Here is an 18,768-nt window from a genome sequence, read left to right on the forward strand (position 1 = left end):
GCCCTTAGGAGAGAGATAAGTGATTTTTATCAAAGAGAGGGTGAGCAATTTTATGAGTGTTGGGAAAGATTCAATGATTTATTCCTCAAGTGTCCCCACCATGGTTTTGAGAAATGGAGACTTATACAGTGCTTTTATAATGGTTTAACTATATCAAATCGTCATATGGTAGAGTCTATGAATGGTGGGAGATTTTTGAACTAACATGAAGGGACTGCATGAGATTTCTTTAATTCACTTTCTGAGAATTTTCAACAGTGGGATTTTTCAAATCAAAGAAAAAAATCATGTCAAGTTTCTAGAAAGGGGTTATATGAAGTTAATAATGATTTTGATGTGAAATCTACTCTAGCTACACTTTCTAGGAAAGTAGATGCCTTAACTCTGAACGAATCAATGAATCATCATCCTAGTGTAGCTAATGAGGTTTGTGCTCTTTGTTCTAACTTGTCTCATACAGCATAGAACTGTGCATCATTACCAGCCTATCAAGAGGCTTATTATGAGCCGGTACATACCTTACAATCATATGAGAAAACCTCCAGTAATCCATGTTCACCCACATATAATCTTAATTGGAGGAATCACCCTAATTTTTTTTGGAAACAAAATCAACATTTGTCAAACCAAGAAGGACAACAATTTAGCTTGCCCAATCAACAATTTGTCCCTCCTAACCAAGTATATCCTCTGGCCCAACAGCCTATGTCTCAATTTGTTGCACCCCAACAAAGAAAACTTTCTTTAGAGGATACACTTCAAAGTTTCATTCAGTCAACCCAACAAGTTTTTTAGTCAAACATTCAAGTTATTCTAAAGCTTGAACATCAATTGGGTCAATTAGCAACTACTGTAGCTGAGAGAGAAAAAGGAAAATTTCCAAGTCAACCAATTCCCAATCCTAAAGGAGTTCATAAAGTTGGATCGAGTTCAAGCCATCAACATGAAGAACCAAAGTTTATTATGACCTTGAGAAGAGGAAAATTGTTTGACAACAAAGTGGAGGTTCAAACAAGAAAGACATTTGAGCCTACTTCTTCAGATCCAGTTCCATCACAAGATCCATCACCAAATGATCCAGAAGAAAGTAGCCCGCCAGCTTACATTCCCAAGGCTCCTTTTCCTCAAAGGTTAACAAAGGTAACAAAAGAGAATTCAACATGTGAGATTGTGGAAATCTTCAAACATGTAAGTATAAACATCTCTTTACTCGATGCTATTAAGCAAGTTCCTTCCTATGCCAAGTTTTTGAAAGATTTAAGCACTAAAAAGAGAAATTTGCATGTCACCAAAAAGGCATTTTTAACTGACCAAACTAGCAATTTACTCCAATGTAAAATGCCACCAAAATTTAAGGATCCTGGTTCTCCTACTATCTCATGTGTTATGGGGAACCAATTGTTTGATAAAGCATTATTGGATTTAGGTGCTAGTGTTAATCTCTTGCCTTATTCTGTTTACATGCAACTTGGGTTAGGGGAATTAAAGCCAACTTCTATTATTTTACAACTTGTTGATAGGTCAATGAAAATACCTCATGGTATTATAGAGGATGTGCTGATAAAGATTGATAAATTTTATTATCCTATTGATTTTATTGTTATTGATACTCAACATGTATAGGATCATAAGAAACACACCCCAATTATTCTAGGTCGTCATTTCTTAGCTACAACTGATGCTCATATTAGTTGCAGGACTGGAAACATGCAATTGTCTTTTGGTAACATGACCATGGAATTAAACATTTTTAATTTTTCTAAGCAGGCACAAGAAGATGATTGAAGTCGTTGAAGTAGATATGATAGAAGCATCAATTGATGATTCACTTATTTCTAACCACCGTGACAATCTATTAACACCATGCACAACTAACTCTGATTTCTCTGTTGATGTTGACAGTGGTATTGAAGAAGTTAATGCTTTACTTGATTTGACTCTTATCATAGATTTAATTAAGTGGAAAGAAAAGATTAAGCCACTTCCTCCTGAAGAAAAAATTGAACCATTCAAGTTGGAGCTACTTCCTAAAAAAGTGCAACATAAGTCACATTCTGACATGAAAAAGGTGGTAAGATCTAGAGTGCTTAAATTGTTAGATTTTTATACTACTTCAGATAACTCTCATGTAAGCTTGGAACAAAAGACATCAAAGCAGTGTGATATTGAGGAGTTTCATTACCATCATCCTTTTATAGATAAAATGCTCCCGTGCTTAGTCAATTATGTTTTCTGGTATTTTCTGTATAATTGCTTTGATTTTTACCAAATCCTTATTGATCCTGGTTGATTTGTTGTTAAAATAAATTAGTTAGTTTAGTAGGATTTTATTTATTTTGTTTTTTATTATTATTTATATTTCTTCTAACGTTTTCGTTTTAGTTTTCATTTTCTTTTAAGCTTCCCCAACCCATTCAGGTGTGATTTCTCCAACTTTTTCTTTTATTATTTATGTTTTTATTTTTTTTCTCATATTTTTGCGTGCATATCTTTTGTTTGTGAAACATTGAGGACAATGTTCCGAATAAGTTTGGGGGTGGGAATAGTGTGTGCTTTGTTTGTTATTAAAAAAACCAAAAAAAAATTAAAATATTTCAAAAATTCAAAAAAAAAATTGTGTTGTTTTTTGTTTTTATGTGAAAAGCCAATGATAAGAACTTGATTGACAATGAATATAGTTCTTAGAAAGAGTTGAATATTATCTTAGTTTATACTTGATTTTTGTGTTAGTTCATTTTGATTGAGATTCTTTAAACTATAAGCACTAATATCAATTTTTTTTTAATTTTGACTTGAAATTTGAGATTGACGCAGTCTGAGTTGAGAATTTTAGAGAGAGTAATGACTGTTTGTCTTGATTCTTATCTCCACAATACAAAATAGTATACACAGGCGCCAAAGTCAGAAATAATTAAATATAACCCTTAAGAGTGAAGTTATCCTTGAGTAATTTGGGCCTATGTACCACAAGTATGTAGAGGATAATCTACCATGAAAAGAAGGCTACCTTAAGGAGTAGAGTAAAAGCTCCTGACTATGGTTAAAAAAAAAGAGAGAAAAAAAATGAAAAAAATTAAGTGCATGTGCTAAAAAAAATCAAAAGAAAATTCACATAAAAGCCTGTGAAAAAAAAAATTGGAGATCAAGATGATAAGATTAGTTCGACCTATTCTTTCTTTGTTTGAGGTGAAGGCTGTTGATATTGAAGATTTTAGGAATAAATTTGATTGAATTGATTTCACACACACACCACAAGAATCAAAAGAGAGATGGGATTGACTATTGAATTAAAGTTAGAACTTTGCCAATATTTGAAATTTTCTTTGACCTTTATAATTTGTGCAATCTTTGAGGCTATCTTTGTCATGACCCAACCCAGACCTGACAAGATATTGTCCGCTTTGGGCCTTAACAAGGCCCGCACGGATTTGTTCTTGGGGCGCCCATACACCCCAAAACGCATCTTGCCAATTAAGGTGTGGATCACCCCTTATAAACCCAACATCTCTCCCGTGCTTTGCCGATGTGGGATTCGCCTAGAGTGTTACATACACCCCCCCTTGGGGACTCAGCGTCCTCGCTGAGGTTTGCGCCACCATCGCTCAAGAGGACACGCGGAGCCGCTCTGATACCACAATGTCATGACCCAACCCAGACCTGACAAGATATTGTCCGCTTTGGGCCTTAACAAGGCCCGCACGGATTTGTTCTTGGGGCGCCCATACACCCCAAAACGCGTCTTCAATGTCATGACCCAACCCAGACCTAACAAGATATTATCCGCTTTGGGCCTTAACAAGGCCCACACGGATTTGTTCTTGGGGCGCCCATACACCCCAAAACGTGTCTTGCCAATTAAGGTGTGGATCACCCCTTATAAACCCAGCATCTCTCCCGTGCTTTGCCGATGTGGGATTCGCCTAGGGTGTTACATACACCCCCCTTGGGGACTCAGCGTCCTCGCTGAGGTTTGCCCCACCATCGCTCAAGAGGACACTCGAAGCTGCTCTGATACCACAATGTCATGACCCAACCCATACCTGACAAGATATTGTCCGCTTTGGGCCTTAACAAGGCCCGCACGGATTTGTTCTTGGGGCGCCCATACACCCCAAAGCGCGTCTTGCCAATTAAGGTGTGGATCACCCCTTATAAACCCAACATCTCTCCCGTGCTTTGCCGATGTGGGATTCGCCTAGAGTGTTACATACACCCCCCCTTGGGGACTCAGCGTCCTCGCTGAGGTTTGCCCCATCATCGCTCGAGAGGACACGCGGAGCCGCTCTGATACCACAATGTCATGACCCAACCCAGACCTGACAAGATATTGTCTGCTTTGGGCCTTAACAAGGCCCGCACGGATTTGTTCTTGGGGCGCCCATACACCCCAAAACGTGTCTTGCCAATTAAGGTGTGGATCACCCCTTATAAACCCAACATCTCTCCCGTGCTTTGCCGATGTGGGATTCGCCTAGAGTGTTACATACACCCCCCCTTGGGGACTCAGCGTCCTCGCTGAGGTTTGCCCCACCATCGCTCAAAAGGACACGCGGAGCCGCTCTGATACCACAATGTCATGACCCAACCCAGACCTGACAAGATATTGTCCGCTTTGGGCCTTGTTATTAAGGTGTGGATCACCCCTTATAAACCCAGCATCTCTCCCGTGCTTTGCCGATGTGGGATTCGCCTAGGGTGTTACAATCTTCATGTTTTGTTTAAAGCTTGTTGTTCTTTTCATTTTATTTTTATTTTAATTTTTTTAAAAATGATATTTGTGGGTATCATCACTGAAGCCCTCACGAGACTACAACTCGTCCTCTAAGGCCGCCTAAGGGTTTAAAGGCTTGTTGCATACGCTAAATGCAATCGCGATTACCTGCGAAAGTGGTTTAGTTAAGATTTACTTTTTATTTTGTTACTTTTATTTTAAGTTTTAGTTTTGCTTGAGAACTAGCAAAATCTAAGTTTGGGGGTATTTGATGAGCATATAATATATACATATTTTACCCTTAATTAAATAATTGCTAGTTATATTTATTTGTTATTTTTAATTAATTGAATTGTTTTGCTGAATAAGGAATTAATTGGAGATTATGAATAAAAATAGCATAAAGGAGTTCAATTTGTGATCATTAAAGATTAATTAACTTGGAAGCAATTATGCTTATATGCATGTTAATTCAAGCCAAGGAAACCGAACTCAACAAATGCATTCATCATCCACATGCGGACAAAGAAGAGAAAGTGATATTAGCTTTAAAAGTAGCCAGCACATGAGGATTAAATGAAGCTTGATTGGGCTTTGCATAAGTGGGCCCATTGTTAGCATGTGCGTGATCAAATCAAAGCTTAGAAAGCCAAGCCTTTTAGCCTTTGGATGAAATAGGTCGGTAGCAACATTATATAAGTCGAGCTTTGACTTTTGAAGAGCAGCCACCAGAGGAAGAAAAAGGAAGCAAATGCGATTCGGTAGAGAGGAAAACGAAGAGCTGTAGCAGTTTACTTTTCCCATGGCTGATTTTATTTATTTTGTTGCTCCCAATTCAAGTATGTCTAGTTAATTTTCTTATACTGAGGTTAAGGATGAAACCCTATTCAATGAAATAATTATCTTTTTATTTAATTAATTCCCTATATATATTCTTTGATGATTATGGTTTTTATTTCACATGATTAGTTGGATGTTATTAAAAAATTTCATCAATTCTATCATGCATTGTTGATTGTTAGGATTAATATTCGATTAAATCTATGTTTGGATCTATAAAGTTTATACATGATTATCTTTGATTCTATGTCTTTCATTAAATTGTTTACATAGAGTGTTTAGGGAAACTTTGACTCTTTGTTATTCAATATGTTCACATGGAATACTTAGATGTCATACTATTAAGAAGAAAAAGAACCTACTCAAGATTAATTTTATTTGGGCTTAATCGTGATATTTATGAGATGACATAGATTGATTTCGAGTTGTCACTCTAAATTTGGAGATTAATTAATAATTAGGTAATTACTAGTTGAATAGTGGTGGATTCTGAAACCTTGGTAATTTTTATCTTATTGAATTCTCCTTTATTTTAATTGCTTCCTTAGTTTAATTGGTTTAATTTTCTTAGAAACTCAATTTGTTCAACTAGGTTAGAATTAATATTAATTTTAGATTTAAATTAGACATTTCAATTTATAACAATCCATGTGGGATCGATCTCGTTACCACTATTCTATCTCTGAATTCATGCGCTTGCGAGTATATTAAAACTTTCACAACAGCCGACTAAGTGAAATTCAACAGTTTTTATGTTGAGATTTGCATTGAAATTTAAAAAAGCATTTGATCGACTAAAAAATGAAGATGAACATTATGTTAATTGATTCGGAGCTAATAGAGAGGATGAGAACGAGAATGAAAAATTACATGTTGGGGCCACTGAGGGAAGCTGATTGGGACAACGCAAGAAGGTTAGTCAAATTTCTATCAATCTTTTATGATGTGACCTTGAAATTTAGTAGTTCTAAATTTGTGATTGCGAGTAATTATTTGAATGAGATGTGGAAAGTTCAAATTCATTTGAAATCTCTTGATGATAGTGATTATGTTTTGTTAAGCTGCATAGTCAAACCTATAATAGCAAAGTTTGTCAAATATTAGGCCGATAATTTAGAGAAGGTCAACATGTTGTTGATATTAGCAGCAATAGTTGATCCTCAATGCAAATGGACTTTGTTACATAGTGCTTTAGTAGTTTGTATGATACCAAGAAGGTGGAGGAGTTGTGTAATAACCTTAAAGAGTTGTTAATGAAGCTTTATCAAAGCTACAATGCTGGTGATCCAAATAGTGTTGCTAAGACTAGTTGCATGGTTCAGAGTAGTAGGATTAGTGAGTGTAGTGGTTCTAGTTTTCTTGATCCTTTTGCATAATATAAAAAGATAAAAGCAGCTACACAAGATGGCTATGGTGGGAAAAATGAGGTTGAACGATACTTGTCGGATAAAACGGAGTTGATGAATGACAATTTTGATATTTTGAATGGTGGAGTTTCAATTGGCATAGGTATCCAAATTTTGTCTCAGATTGCCAAAGATATTTTGGTAATTCCAGTTTCCACCCTTACTTTAGAGTCGAGATTTCGCACTAGGGGTCACATTCTCAACCCATTTAGAAGTTCTTTGACTCCTAAAACAGTTGGTCCTTGAATTGCACTCAGAATTGGCTTCGATCAACTCTTTTCAGAGATTGCATAATAAAGCCAACCGAGGAAGAAATTGAATTTTATGAAGTTATTGAAGCAGGTAATAAAATGATTTTGTTGACTTTTGATAATTTATTTGCAGTATTCAATATTATAAATAATGATTTTCATACATCTATTTTATTTCTTTGTAAAATTTGTGAGATCACTGCTAGCACAAGAAGCATAAAAAGCAAAGGACCAATTGGCGATTCAGACATGTTTACTTTAATCATTTCAATAAAAGGTATCATTTAGAAGAATTTGATATATTATTTTTATAGTTATGTTTATTTACTCATTTCAATTTTATTTGTGTAGTTTAAGTTGGGAAGTGTCGATGTTGGAAGTTATTAAAGTTGGAAGAAGTTGGTGGGAAAGGGGAGTAAAGTAATGACATTTCTTATGCTTGATTTTTAATTTTTATGTTGTAATAGTTTCATATGGTTATAGATGTTATCTGGATGTTGTTGGGTCTTTGACAGTCTTTTATTTTGTTGTGTCATTGTTGGAATTTTTTATTTTTCTTTTTATGTTGTCATGGACTTTTGTTATGGATCATATTAAGTTAATTTGGTGGTGATGATGATTGATTTCATAGTGGTGCTGATGTAGTAGTAGTTGATGAAATTGTAGATTAATTGATGAAATCATAGATTGTACATGCTCCAAATATATTATACAAGTAGTGAAATGAGGAGATTATTACACAGGATTTGAAATAAAAAATGATTCGAAAAATCAAACCAAAAATCAAACCGTTAAGATGAATCGAAAAACCGATTGCTTAAATTAAATTGTTAAGAGAACCAAAACCGATCCGAAATTGAGAACCGAAACCGAACTTAAACCGACCTATCGGTTTTGGTTCGGATTTTATTTTCATAAAGACCGAACAATTTTTTTTAATTTTTGAATCCGAACCAATTTGAAACCAAAAATTTATTCCGAAATCGAATCGAACTGAACCGACGCCCACCCCTACTAGGTTTATCCTTTCCCATAATTTCCAATCTTGCCTATTGATTTCAAGCTCATCTAACATAGTAAATTCTTTTAAATGGTATCTTTGTATTGCTCCAACTGTCTTACCTATCTTACCCTTGTAATTGTCCACGTGTCATTCATTTATTGGTCTACAAATATCATTTTAAATTTACCCCGAATAATAACTCTTTTTTCTTCTGACTTGTAAATAATCTTCTTAACTAACTTGTTAACTAACTACAATAATTTAAAGAACTTACATTTTTTCATTAATACAAATATTTTACATCATTAATCAAAATGCAACACTGTATATTTTTGTTACATTATTGATGCTGTAAATAAACAAAGCATTTTAGAATGACCCCTATTCAAATATACTCAAAACCTCTATTTTTTTTAATGAATAATGTGAAATTTATTAAAAAGAAAAAGAAACGAAAGATTAATGTTCAATTACAAAACAGCTAAATAAAATTATATTTAGGTAATTTTGAAGAATTTTCTTGCAGAAAATTTTTAATATGGGCAGATGGGAGGATCCCACTAAATATACAATGAGCAAGCAACGGAAAAATTATAATGAAATGCTAATATTTTTAAACTATAAATATCTTCTCTTAAATTATACATATATATATAATTCCATTGCATTCTTGTAATCTTCAAATAAAAAAAATACTACATACTTCAAGTTAAATATTTTAATTCTTAACAATGTAATTATTATTATTATTATTATTATTATTAACTCACAAACTCATTGAAACTCGAACTAAGACAGAGCTAGACTTGGGCTTAAAGTAAAATTAGGTGGGTTATTATTTTAAAACTATAAAAATTTATTATTTGATAACTCATCTTGCCTTTTTTTTTTTTAATAAAGTTAGTATTACGTAAATTTCAAAATAATTTTTAACACCTATTTCCTCTAAGATTCGATTATGGGCTACCAAGCAAAAGACGTTGACTGACAAGCCATCCGCCAAATTCCTAAGGACAAAATGAAAAAAAAATTTAGGCCCTTGTTAACGCTATATTATTATTAGGGATGACAAAAATTGCATTGGATACAGCGCTCAAGGGACTTGTTAAGTTACGGTAGGATATTGGGTATAATTTTATCTTTTTTAAATGAGATCGGGTGTGGTTATAATCTTTTACCCCCATTGATTAGACATGTAGAATATCGGTATAAAGCACAATGATCCATAACCACACATCAAAACTTTTTGATTATCGATTAATTATTATTTTTTAAGTTAAAATAAGCACAATGATCCATATCCACACATAAAAGTTCTTTGACTATCCACTAATTATTATTTTTTAAGTTAAAGATGACAGATAAATCAAATAAATATTAAAGTAAAACAATAAAATCCTAAAATGTAAATATTAGCAGTTTAAGTTTCAAGTTTCAAGGAATATAGAAACACAAAAATTGACTTTGGATAGCATCTTTTGGTCATTACAAATTATAATTGATAATCATACAATTTAAAATTCTAGTGAAGATTTTTAATTGAGATTCATAAACTTCGTTCAACAAATCATCAACTATCAATTCATCATCAATCATTAGGTACTTTTATCTTCTTTTACAATTTTTTTTTTTTGTTCATACTGTTGTAAAATTATGATAATTGGAACACATGAGCCCATCACAGCCCCACACAAAAATTAAAAGTGCTCCTTATTACTTGTGATTTTTTTGTTTTGATATTGATTATTTTAAAATATTATATTCCATGTCCATTTAAAGCTAAATAGCATATGCGATATGTTAAAAAGTAAAGAGGATATAGGAAATAGGAGAGTGAGATGATTATTCATATATTTTTTTGGAAATCTTCTACCCCGTACCTATTTAAGCTTACTATGAGTAAGGGATGGTGACCAAAGATGGCATTGTTTTTTAATTAAAAATAAATAAATTGAAATGTGTAACACAATTCTCATACCGCGCGTGGGATTGGAAATGATGGAAGCATTAACGACGAGAATAACGAACACAACTCCACAACATCCAAATTTTCCAACATTGACTTCGCGCGACGGACAAGATTATTTCTCTAATAATTATTCAAAAGCAAAACATAAACTAGAATTGTTTTTTTGTTTAAATAAAATCAAATGCAAATTCTTCTCTTCAATCGTTGGTGGAATCTTCGTGTTTTGTTTTTGTTGTTTGAAAACGAATTAACCCCAGAAAAACAAACATAAAATATTCTCCCTTTTTTTCCCCATTAATTAATTCTTGGAATTTTCCCAATTTAGCACCTTCAAATTCATTTGTCCAAATTGTGAGAACTCTTTTGTATTCTCGCTTTTAGCTTATTCCAAATGCAATTTGTTCAAAGCATTTATGACTTTCAAGTTTAATTTGGATGTGCATTGTGCAGAGGAGAAGCTGATAGGGACCTTTTTTATTAATTTTGAGAAGCAATTTTATGTGTAGTTTTTTTTCCCCTTTATTGTTTCTTCAATATGATGCTCTTAATTGATTGTTAATTGAATTTTAATTTTAATTTCTTTTTTCTTTTCAGTTACCCATTTGCTTTAACACAAAGAAGGAGATGATAAATGGCTTCGCTGAGATTGTAGCAGCGTTCTGATGATTCTGGTCTTATATTTGGAGGCTGGAGATGGCAACCCAGCATGCAAATTCTGATCCCAAAAATGTTTCTGGTATTTTCTTTATCTTTTGTCATATAAAAAATGTCTATGAGAAATGTTATTTATTTATGTGGGATTACTTTTTTTTTCCCTTTTCATTTGTTTGTCTTTCAACGAAAGTTATGGATGGAATGTTAACTGAAGATTATTTGTTGCCTGCCGCAAATGTTGTAAAAATTTACTTTTAACACTAATTTTGCTTAAATAATCAGAAAAGTTGAATTTCTGAACATGTGATAATTATATTGGAAATGAAATGTGCACATCTTGTGGAATCTGCAGCTAGATTTTCTGATGGTGTAGGGAAACAAAGTTTTGAGTAGCTTGAGTGAAGATGGCTTAAGGTAGCATGCTGTGCGTATTAAACGTCAATAAAATCGATGGAACTTTGAATGGATCTAGATTTTAGTCAAGTTTGATAGAACTGACGATGTTCTCGGTGTTACTTATGTTTCAACCAATGGATATTGTTTCTTGACTGGGATTTACTTTTTGTTTCCCCTTTCAATATTGCTATCATTATACGAGCAAAGACTTCCTCTGGACTCCATGATGGCAGTAAGTTTGGAGACTCAAATCCTAAAACCAATCCATATTCTCAAATTTCATTTTCCATTATATGTTCTTTAAATGTCAATGCGCTCGTTGCTTGAAGATGTTTTAGCTATTACAATTTGCTGTATAGTGGCTTCAGGTTGAAATTGTTGCTAAAGGCCAAACAGAAATAGATTATGTTTCAATTTTTCAATACTTTGGATTTGTTAACCGCAATTCTTCAACTTTTGGGGTTAAATATGAAAACACTAGTTAGTTTTTACCTGCTCCTCATTGGGCTATTGGCTTTATATGAAATTATTTCACTGGTCCATTCATCTTTTCTTTTCTTTTCTGTCTATTTTCACTCCAATGAGATGACTTATGATGATTCTCTCATCTATTTTCACTCATAAACTTATATATTGTCACTTTTGAATGATAGTGATTCATTTCCTTAGGTGGGTAAAGAAAAGAGTTCATTTTTTTTTAATATTACAATGCAATTCTACGGATATAACGATTACAAGTCTGTTGAGATCTTCCTTGTTATAATTCATCTAAAGCCCAACCCAGAAATCTTCCCCAAAGAAGGACAGAGAGACCTACCCCATAATTAGGAGGAATTCTACTACCACAACCACATGGGTAGACTTGAAACCTTGACCTCAAAGATGAGGCAAGGAGGTGTCAACCTATAGGCCAAGGAGGGTATGACATCTTAAGAACTGGTCATTTATTTATTCCAATTGAGATTTTTACAATATTGGTGTTTCAGCATCTTCAGGTATGAGTTGCTTGAGACAACCTGACGCTTCTTGACCAATCCATTCATAGTGTTGTACTTGATGATGTTAGAAACATATTTCTGACTGAAAATAAGAAACCTTACTATTTGATTGTTTCATTGATTGCCAAAGCTAAATCTAGAATGGAGTTTTGTTAATTTTAAATTAGCATGTCATAATTAATTTTAGGATCAGGTTCTTGCTTGTACGAGCTCTTTATTTCAGAAACACCAAGATGGAATGGACATTGGGATCGTCAGATATCTTCTGATATCTTGGCCTTTAACCTTTATTTTTAATTTTTTAATTTTTTTAAAAGGAAAGTTTGTGCTCTTCTTGGATAAATAGTCAAACAAGCAAAATTGCAATTGAAATATATGAGATGTGAAAAAAGGTATGTGATCATACCTTATGATCTTTTTTTATGGTTTGACGCTGTTAATTACCAGATAAAAGGCTAAGTGTATTACCAGGATGAAAGATTTTGACTGATTGACTGCTTTCATTGTATTCTTCTGCACCTTTTCTATTGTCCTTACCTCTAGTCTTAGGTCAATAACTGCAGAAAGTAAGTTATGAATCTTTTCTTGGGTGCTTTCAAGAACTGAAGTCTGGGTTAGTTTGTAGGTACTATATTTCAACTTAATTTTTGTAAGCACAACATCTAAAATGTTTAGTGAATTAATTGCAGTTAAAGACTGGAGAGTTTGTGATTTCACTCATATGGGCTGTAGATTTAAAGTCACCACACTTTAAGCCGCAATGAAGTCATTCATTGATGAAATTTTTTTAAGCAGATGTGCATATGTGTAACTTAGTTGCATGAAATTTAACTTTTATGCATAAGTTACGGTCACAATTTGCATTGATCTAGCAATGGGAGGATAGTCATTGATGCGATGAATGCAAATTGTCAGACATGATTTTTGACAATGAATATCCAAGTTTGAGTTATAAATACTAAATACTTGGCTTCTAAAAAAATATTTTGTCAATTTTCATACTTAGCGCCTTTGTAAGACCGAAATACCAATATTTGGCTGTTTAGATGTACACAGAATCTGATAAAAATAAAACAAACTGGTAAGCATTCAATAGCAGTATAGTATTTCTTTACCATATTAAAAATGATCTTTGAGCATCAAACTAAATAGAACTTAGCTCTGTTGAGTTTTGGGTCTTTTGCTAATAAAGAAGAGGAAAATAAAATTCCATTACTGTTTTCATCTACAGCAGAAATGGTCTAGTGCTTTTAGAGGCTTTAGTTTCTCTTTTTCTCTTCACTGAAATCTCCCGAGAGAGTTCAATTAATCTTGTTAGTCTAATTAACCTATTTCTTATCAACCAGGTCCACGAGCAAGGCTGGAGAATCTATTGAGGCAACCCGGTAATAGGCATTGTGCAGATTGTGGATCTCCTGATCCAAAATGGGTGTGAGTATAATTCTAGATTTAGCCAGTATATCCTATGTCTTGTTCACTTTATCCATATTTGAAGTTATACTTGCATTATTGCTTCTTTGTTTATACTTGCATTATTGCTTCTTCATTTATCAGTCTTCTTGTGTTTATCTCTGGGTGTGATATTCTTGTTTTGTTCTATTTTCTGTTTTGCGCTATTGTGATTTGGCTTCAGAGTTCGAAAGTTTACACGATGGATGATATGAACTAGATATATATATCAGATTGTGCTATTACTGAGGAATTATACATATTAGCAAGCTATGATTCTTGGAATATTGGATCAATTAACCCCGACAACGCAGAAAACTTACATAATTGTTCCTCAGTATGAACCGATAAATATTTGAGTTACGAGGCGGGGACATATGAAATGAATGAGTAAAACCTTCCATGCTTGCATACTCATGTCTTTCTATGAACTATTATATCAAATGTTACTGGTAGATTCTTGTCTTCTATCTGATATGAACTTTGATCCTCAAGTTGACAAGCACAATTTCCATCCATTGGTGTTTTTATGTCAACTGAGCTATACTTTTCAAACAAATATTATTTTCTATTTATGTAATAGATGTACCTTTTCGAAGGGCTTGGATTCAGTTTTGAGTCACGAAACTTACTACGAGCTTCTTTTCCCATTGAAAATTTCTATGTTCTTATTTAAGAACCCATTATCAACTTCAACTTGAATTATATTAACTATCTTTCAAGAGCATTATTTCTCTCTGTCAATCTCTCTTGGTCTGTATCGACCTACCATTCTCTCTATTCTTTTTTCCTTTTGTTTATTGCAACTTCAGAGGAAGCATTTGTTAATATCTTTCATATAATTGCTGACAGTTGCTTATATTGATGCATTATTTCTACATGTCACTCATTTGTTCCACTTCTTTACTTGAGCTTCTTCTTGATATATTATTTTATTTTTGGAGGATATCAGATCATTAAGTACTGGAGTGTTTATTTGTATCAAGTGTTCTGGTATTCATAGAAGCCTTGGAGTGCATATATCAAAGGTATGCTTACTGAATTATGCTCTGTGACCTGGTCTGATCTAGTATAATCTTACAGTTGCTGCTATTGTGACCTTGTTTGTTCATCGACTAATAGTAAAATATGTCTAAATTTTATTTATAAGAGCTTATTATTTTCAAAAGAACTCGGAAGAAAGACCCAAATGGTATAGGATTTTCCAAACCTAAGCAGGTAACGTGGTCTGAATCTGCCATCTAATATCAACAACTTGAGGTTGCGTATTGTCAAAGCTTTAGGTAATTTAGTTTCACACATGCAGTATATTTCAACTCTTAGTAAATCAATGTCAACAGTTTTATAGAAGCCCAAAAATCAGGGTAAGAACCTGCCAGGAGCCTATTCATGGCTTTGTAAAAGAACCCATTTTATCAATTAATCACTGGAGTGTTTTGAAAATCCGTAAAATAGTCCCCTGCTACCATGCACACTTTATCATCTCTCCTCAAAACTGGTCATGCAACACGGGTGAATAAAATTCTTGAAGCTCATAAAAATAGAGTTTGAAATATTACAGGCACAGCAATATCTTTAGGACGATGGAAAAATGGATGTGTTTGTCTATGAACTAAATGGCAACATAATTAGAAGCATGATCTCTTGTTTACTTGTAACTGTTGGGCTCAAACCTGATTTGGGAGGGCTCTGGTTTTCATTTATTAAGTATTTATCATTTAAATATTGCAATAAATAAACAAAATTCATCGAAGTGTTTTCAGAGAGGAATGTTCATCAAACTGAGAATGTGGTGATAAATTTAATTTTCCTGAGAATTTGGGCTGATCCTCAAGAGGCTTGATTTTTTCCTGTGAGAGTTTGACCTGCAGTAGGTGAAATCAGTTCATGGTCATTGTTATATGGATATTGAGAGTAATCTGATCTGATATTTCATTAACAGTTCAGTCCATTTTCTGGTCAAATATGGAATGCTGTTGGACCCATTCTGTTAGTCTCTTTCTCATACTTATCTGCAATTGGATGTTTCAATTTGATTCAACATTTTGCCAGGTTCTATCAGTGAAGCTTGATGAATGGACAAATGAACAAGTTGATGCTTTGGCAGAAATGGGCGGCAATATTGCAGTAAACAAGAAGTATGAAGCTTACACTCCTGGCAATCTCAAGAAACCAAATCCGAATTCGTTTATAGACGAGCGCTCAGATTTTATCAGGTAAAGGAAGGTTATTATCATGCCTTTGGTACAAGATACTCAAACCGTTCTAAAATTACTAATTTTAATTTTTGAATACTCAGGAGAAAATACGAGAAGCTAGAATTTTTTAATTTTGATGAACAGGCGTTATTATGCCCATATCCAGCTCCCCATAGACGTTCATCATCCTCCAGCACTAGTTCTTCAAGCCATGATAAGAAACATTACGAAAAACAAGCAACAAGACATCGTATTGGAATCGCATTTCGTAACAGCTGGGGAAGAAAGGAATCTGAGAGTAAGAACTCTAAGAAGGCCAACTCACTGGTAATTATTCTCTGTTTGATCTATGTTAATTCGATTAGGTCAATGAATAACTTTTGGGTAAGCGTTTTCTCTTGGGAGTGATTAAGCGAATAAAATGGGGAGGCTGGACTGATGTGGTTGAAACCCTCATTACTGCCCCCTAAAAATAATTCATTGGAACAAAAGAGAAATGAGATGAATCATGCACCTGATTGCAGATTATTTATTAAAAGTACACTGTTTTAGATAAATTGGCTCCACAACATCATAAGCAATTTCCAGGGGGAAAAAAAGAATAATTTGCATTAATGAATTTGGTCATAGTTTATCTACCTCTTCTGTATACTGAAAATGTTTTCAAAAGGTATGCTATATTGAATCTCATTATCTTAAGCATGCTTTTTGTAGGTAGCTATGGTTGAGTTTGTTGGATTGATTAAGGTCAATGTGGTCAAAGGCACCAACCTAGCTGTTCGGGATGTTATGACTAGCGATCCCTATGTCATCCTTGCTCTGGGTCATCAAGTGAGACTCTTTTTCTTTACGAACTCCTTGGAAAATTTATTTTCTTTGTCTGATGCAGGTAAACAGATGTAATTTTCGTTTATGCTAATAGTCTGTTAATCATCTATTGCTTCAGACGGTTAAGACGCGTGTAATAAAGAGCAACCTGAATCCTGTTTGGAATGAAAGTCTTATGTTGTCAATTCCAGAAAACATTCCTCCTCTGAAAGTGGTAAGATAGTCTCTTTTATGGATTACATGATGTGCGTTGTGTTTTTACAGAACTGAAAGCATATTTTCAAATACATGAGAGTTTTTGTCATAGCATTCTTTGCCATTTCTAGAATGTCACTTGTAGATGACTTTTTTGTGCTTATACTCATTCGAAAAATCCTCAACCATACTGTCAACAACCATTTTTCACTGCATCAAAGCATGCTGTTTGAAATGTTGTCACCATACTTGAATAAAGCTTTGGGCAGGATAAATTCTCTAAAAGATTGTTAAGAGCAAAACGGAATTGCCTGGACAGTTGCCTCCTTTGAATTCATTGACTCTGCTGTTTTCGTAGAGAATATGCAGTAAATTGAAGTGATTTGTTTTCACGATTGATACAATATAAACCTCTGGTAAAATGCCCGCCTGTAACCCAGCAGATAAAGTACATTACATAGTCCGTTTTAGGGATTGGCGACTTACCCGTCCAGTGACCTTGGCACTGGACGTTCCCAAAATTGGTACTATCGGGTCGGGTGAATTCAATAATAGACGCCTGTTGGCATTCCAGCCTTCCTTCTCCTTTCAGGACCTATCCGAAAGAGAATCCAGTACTTCTTCTTCTTGGTCGTGAATATCTGAATAGGGCGAACCGCCCCGTGGATATCTTTCCTTCGGAACAAAAGAATTACCTGTAGCTTAATAGTGTCGGCATCCTTTTTTTTCTTTTCGTTCTCCTCGCCCCCCCCCCCCCCTTCAGGGTCGCTTACTAATTGTTTCAGAAATCTATTGCATCCAACACTGTGATGATGTTTATAAGCTCCACGTTAACAAATTTTGGGAATATATGATGCAGCTTGTATATGATAAGGACACATTCACAACTGATGACTTTATGGGGGATGCCGAGATTGACATTCAACCTTTAGTGACTGCTGCCCGAGCCTGTGAAACATCCAATATCAATGAGTCCATGCAACTTGGGAAATGGGTAGCGGGGAAGGATAACACTCTAGTCAATGATGGCATCATAACCCTAGTAGATGGGAAAGTGAAACAGGAAATCAATCTGCGGCTGCAAAATGTCGAGAGGGGGGTGCTAGAAATAGAGCTCGAATGTGTCCCTCTAACTCAGTAGGTGCTGGAATATAGGTTGTAATGATAGAAGTGGTTATTGTTTGCAAAACTGTATTATAGGAAACAATTGTAGCCTAGACTGACTAGCACATTGCCCGTATGTTTGTTCTTCGTTAATATAAAAATCACAGAATACCAAGTAACAAACTGTAGGATTTTCATTGTATGATGTGTAAATCCTTTGTAAGGATCAGGATTCGGCATAGATCCTGATCTGATCCTGATCCGAAACTGTAAAAAAGAAATTGCTAGTTTCCGTAGCAGATATTGATTACACATTATTGTCATCTTTCGTCGGTTAATCCATTATCAATCCTTGGGCTCTCCCATGTCGTGTGGGTACAAAACAAAGTTCGTTCAATTCCTGTGTGGGAGAGTTAATTTTTTTTTTTTTTTTCTCCTTTCAAAAAAATGAAAAAGTAATGAAGCATTTGGATGAGGCTATTTGATTTATTTTGGGAGAGGCCAGGAGCAGTTGAGGTGATGGCAACAGCAACTGCAACAGCTTACGGCTCACCAAACTCGTCTACAAAACGATCAACAAGGTTTCACACTCCCGAGATGAAATTAATCAACAACTCTAAACGCACCCCACGCATGTTCTAAGCCTCACTCCATCTCTAAGGACGTGATCTTCAAAAGTTAATCCATAAATTCCTCGTCAAGCAAAATTTCAAGCCCCAACGGACTTATTAATAATCTTATTTTAGAAAGTGTGAGATTTTTTGAA

General features: G+C 34.3%; 2 protein-coding genes and 1 non-coding gene across 8 annotated transcripts; 2 read left to right on the forward strand and 1 right to left on the reverse strand.

Annotated features, from left to right (window-relative positions):
- LOC127899487 (small nucleolar RNA R71) lies at positions 1-107 on the reverse strand. Its single transcript, XR_008051364.1, has one exon. It is a non-coding gene; the product is annotated as a small nucleolar RNA R71 (small nucleolar RNA).
- A 5,276-nt stretch (positions 108-5,383) lies between these two features.
- LOC127899027 (uncharacterized) lies at positions 5,384-7,836 on the forward strand. Of its 4 annotated transcripts, none has more exons than XM_052431679.1 (4): positions 5,384-5,550; positions 6,393-6,465; positions 7,241-7,485; positions 7,560-7,836. In XM_052431679.1, exons 1-4 carry the CDS (start codon positions 5,514-5,516, stop codon positions 7,562-7,564), a joined length of 360 nt encoding a protein of 119 aa, XP_052287639.1. In that variant the 5' UTR covers positions 5,384-5,513; the 3' UTR covers positions 7,565-7,836. The 4 variants fall into 4 exon arrangements, 1 of the variants encoding a protein (XP_052287639.1); XR_008050799.1 differs by having other exon boundaries at positions 5,387-6,465; positions 7,241-7,299; positions 7,404-7,485; XR_008050797.1 differs by having other exon boundaries at positions 5,392-7,299; positions 7,404-7,485.
- A 2,446-nt stretch (positions 7,837-10,282) lies between these two features.
- On the forward strand, positions 10,283-18,325 carry LOC102626368 (probable ADP-ribosylation factor GTPase-activating protein AGD11). Of its 3 annotated transcripts, XM_052432127.1 has the most exons (10): positions 10,283-10,531; positions 10,631-10,680; positions 10,775-10,916; positions 13,575-13,659; positions 14,630-14,705; positions 15,730-15,893; positions 15,977-16,202; positions 16,590-16,706; positions 16,822-16,917; positions 17,758-18,325. In XM_052432127.1, exons 3-10 carry the CDS (start codon positions 10,874-10,876, stop codon positions 18,037-18,039), a joined length of 1,089 nt encoding a protein of 362 aa, XP_052288087.1. In that variant the 5' UTR covers positions 10,283-10,531; positions 10,631-10,680; positions 10,775-10,873; the 3' UTR covers positions 18,040-18,325. The 3 variants fall into 3 exon arrangements, with proteins under 3 accessions (XP_052288087.1, XP_015383414.2, XP_006470849.2); XM_015527928.3 differs by lacking the exon at positions 10,631-10,680; XM_006470786.4 differs by lacking the exon at positions 10,283-10,531 and having other exon boundaries at positions 10,538-10,682.
- Positions 18,326-18,768: the final 443 nt, after the last annotated feature.

This window comes from Citrus sinensis, chromosome 8 (genome assembly GCF_022201045.2).
Source record: "Citrus sinensis cultivar Valencia sweet orange chromosome 8, DVS_A1.0, whole genome shotgun sequence".
NCBI lineage: Eukaryota > Viridiplantae > Streptophyta > Magnoliopsida > Sapindales > Rutaceae > Citrus > Citrus sinensis.

What these genes read in the sequence shown, in the direction of transcription:
- LOC102626368 (XM_052432127.1), top strand. Translation starts at nt 10,874, where the DNA reads ATGGCAACCCAGCATGCAAATTCTGATCCCAAAAATGTTTCTG. An exon ending in TCTCCTGATCCAAAATGGGT is followed by an intron (nt 13,660 to 14,629) that starts GTGAGTATAATT and finishes GGAGGATATCAG; the next exon opens with ATCATTAAGTACTGGAGTGT. An exon ending in CTAAGAAGGCCAACTCACTG is followed by an intron (nt 16,203 to 16,589) that starts GTAATTATTCTC and finishes TGCTTTTTGTAG; the next exon opens with GTAGCTATGGTTGAGTTTGT.
- LOC127899027 (XM_052431679.1), top strand. Translation starts at nt 5,514, where the DNA reads ATGGCTGATTTTATTTATTTTGTTGCTCCCAATTCAA. An exon ending in TTTTGTTGCTCCCAATTCAA is followed by an intron (nt 5,551 to 6,392) that starts GTATGTCTAGTT and finishes CGGAGCTAATAG; the next exon opens with AGAGGATGAGAACGAGAATG. An exon ending in GATTGGGACAACGCAAGAAG is followed by an intron (nt 6,466 to 7,240) that starts GTTAGTCAAATT and finishes AACTCTTTTCAG; the next exon opens with AGATTGCATAATAAAGCCAA.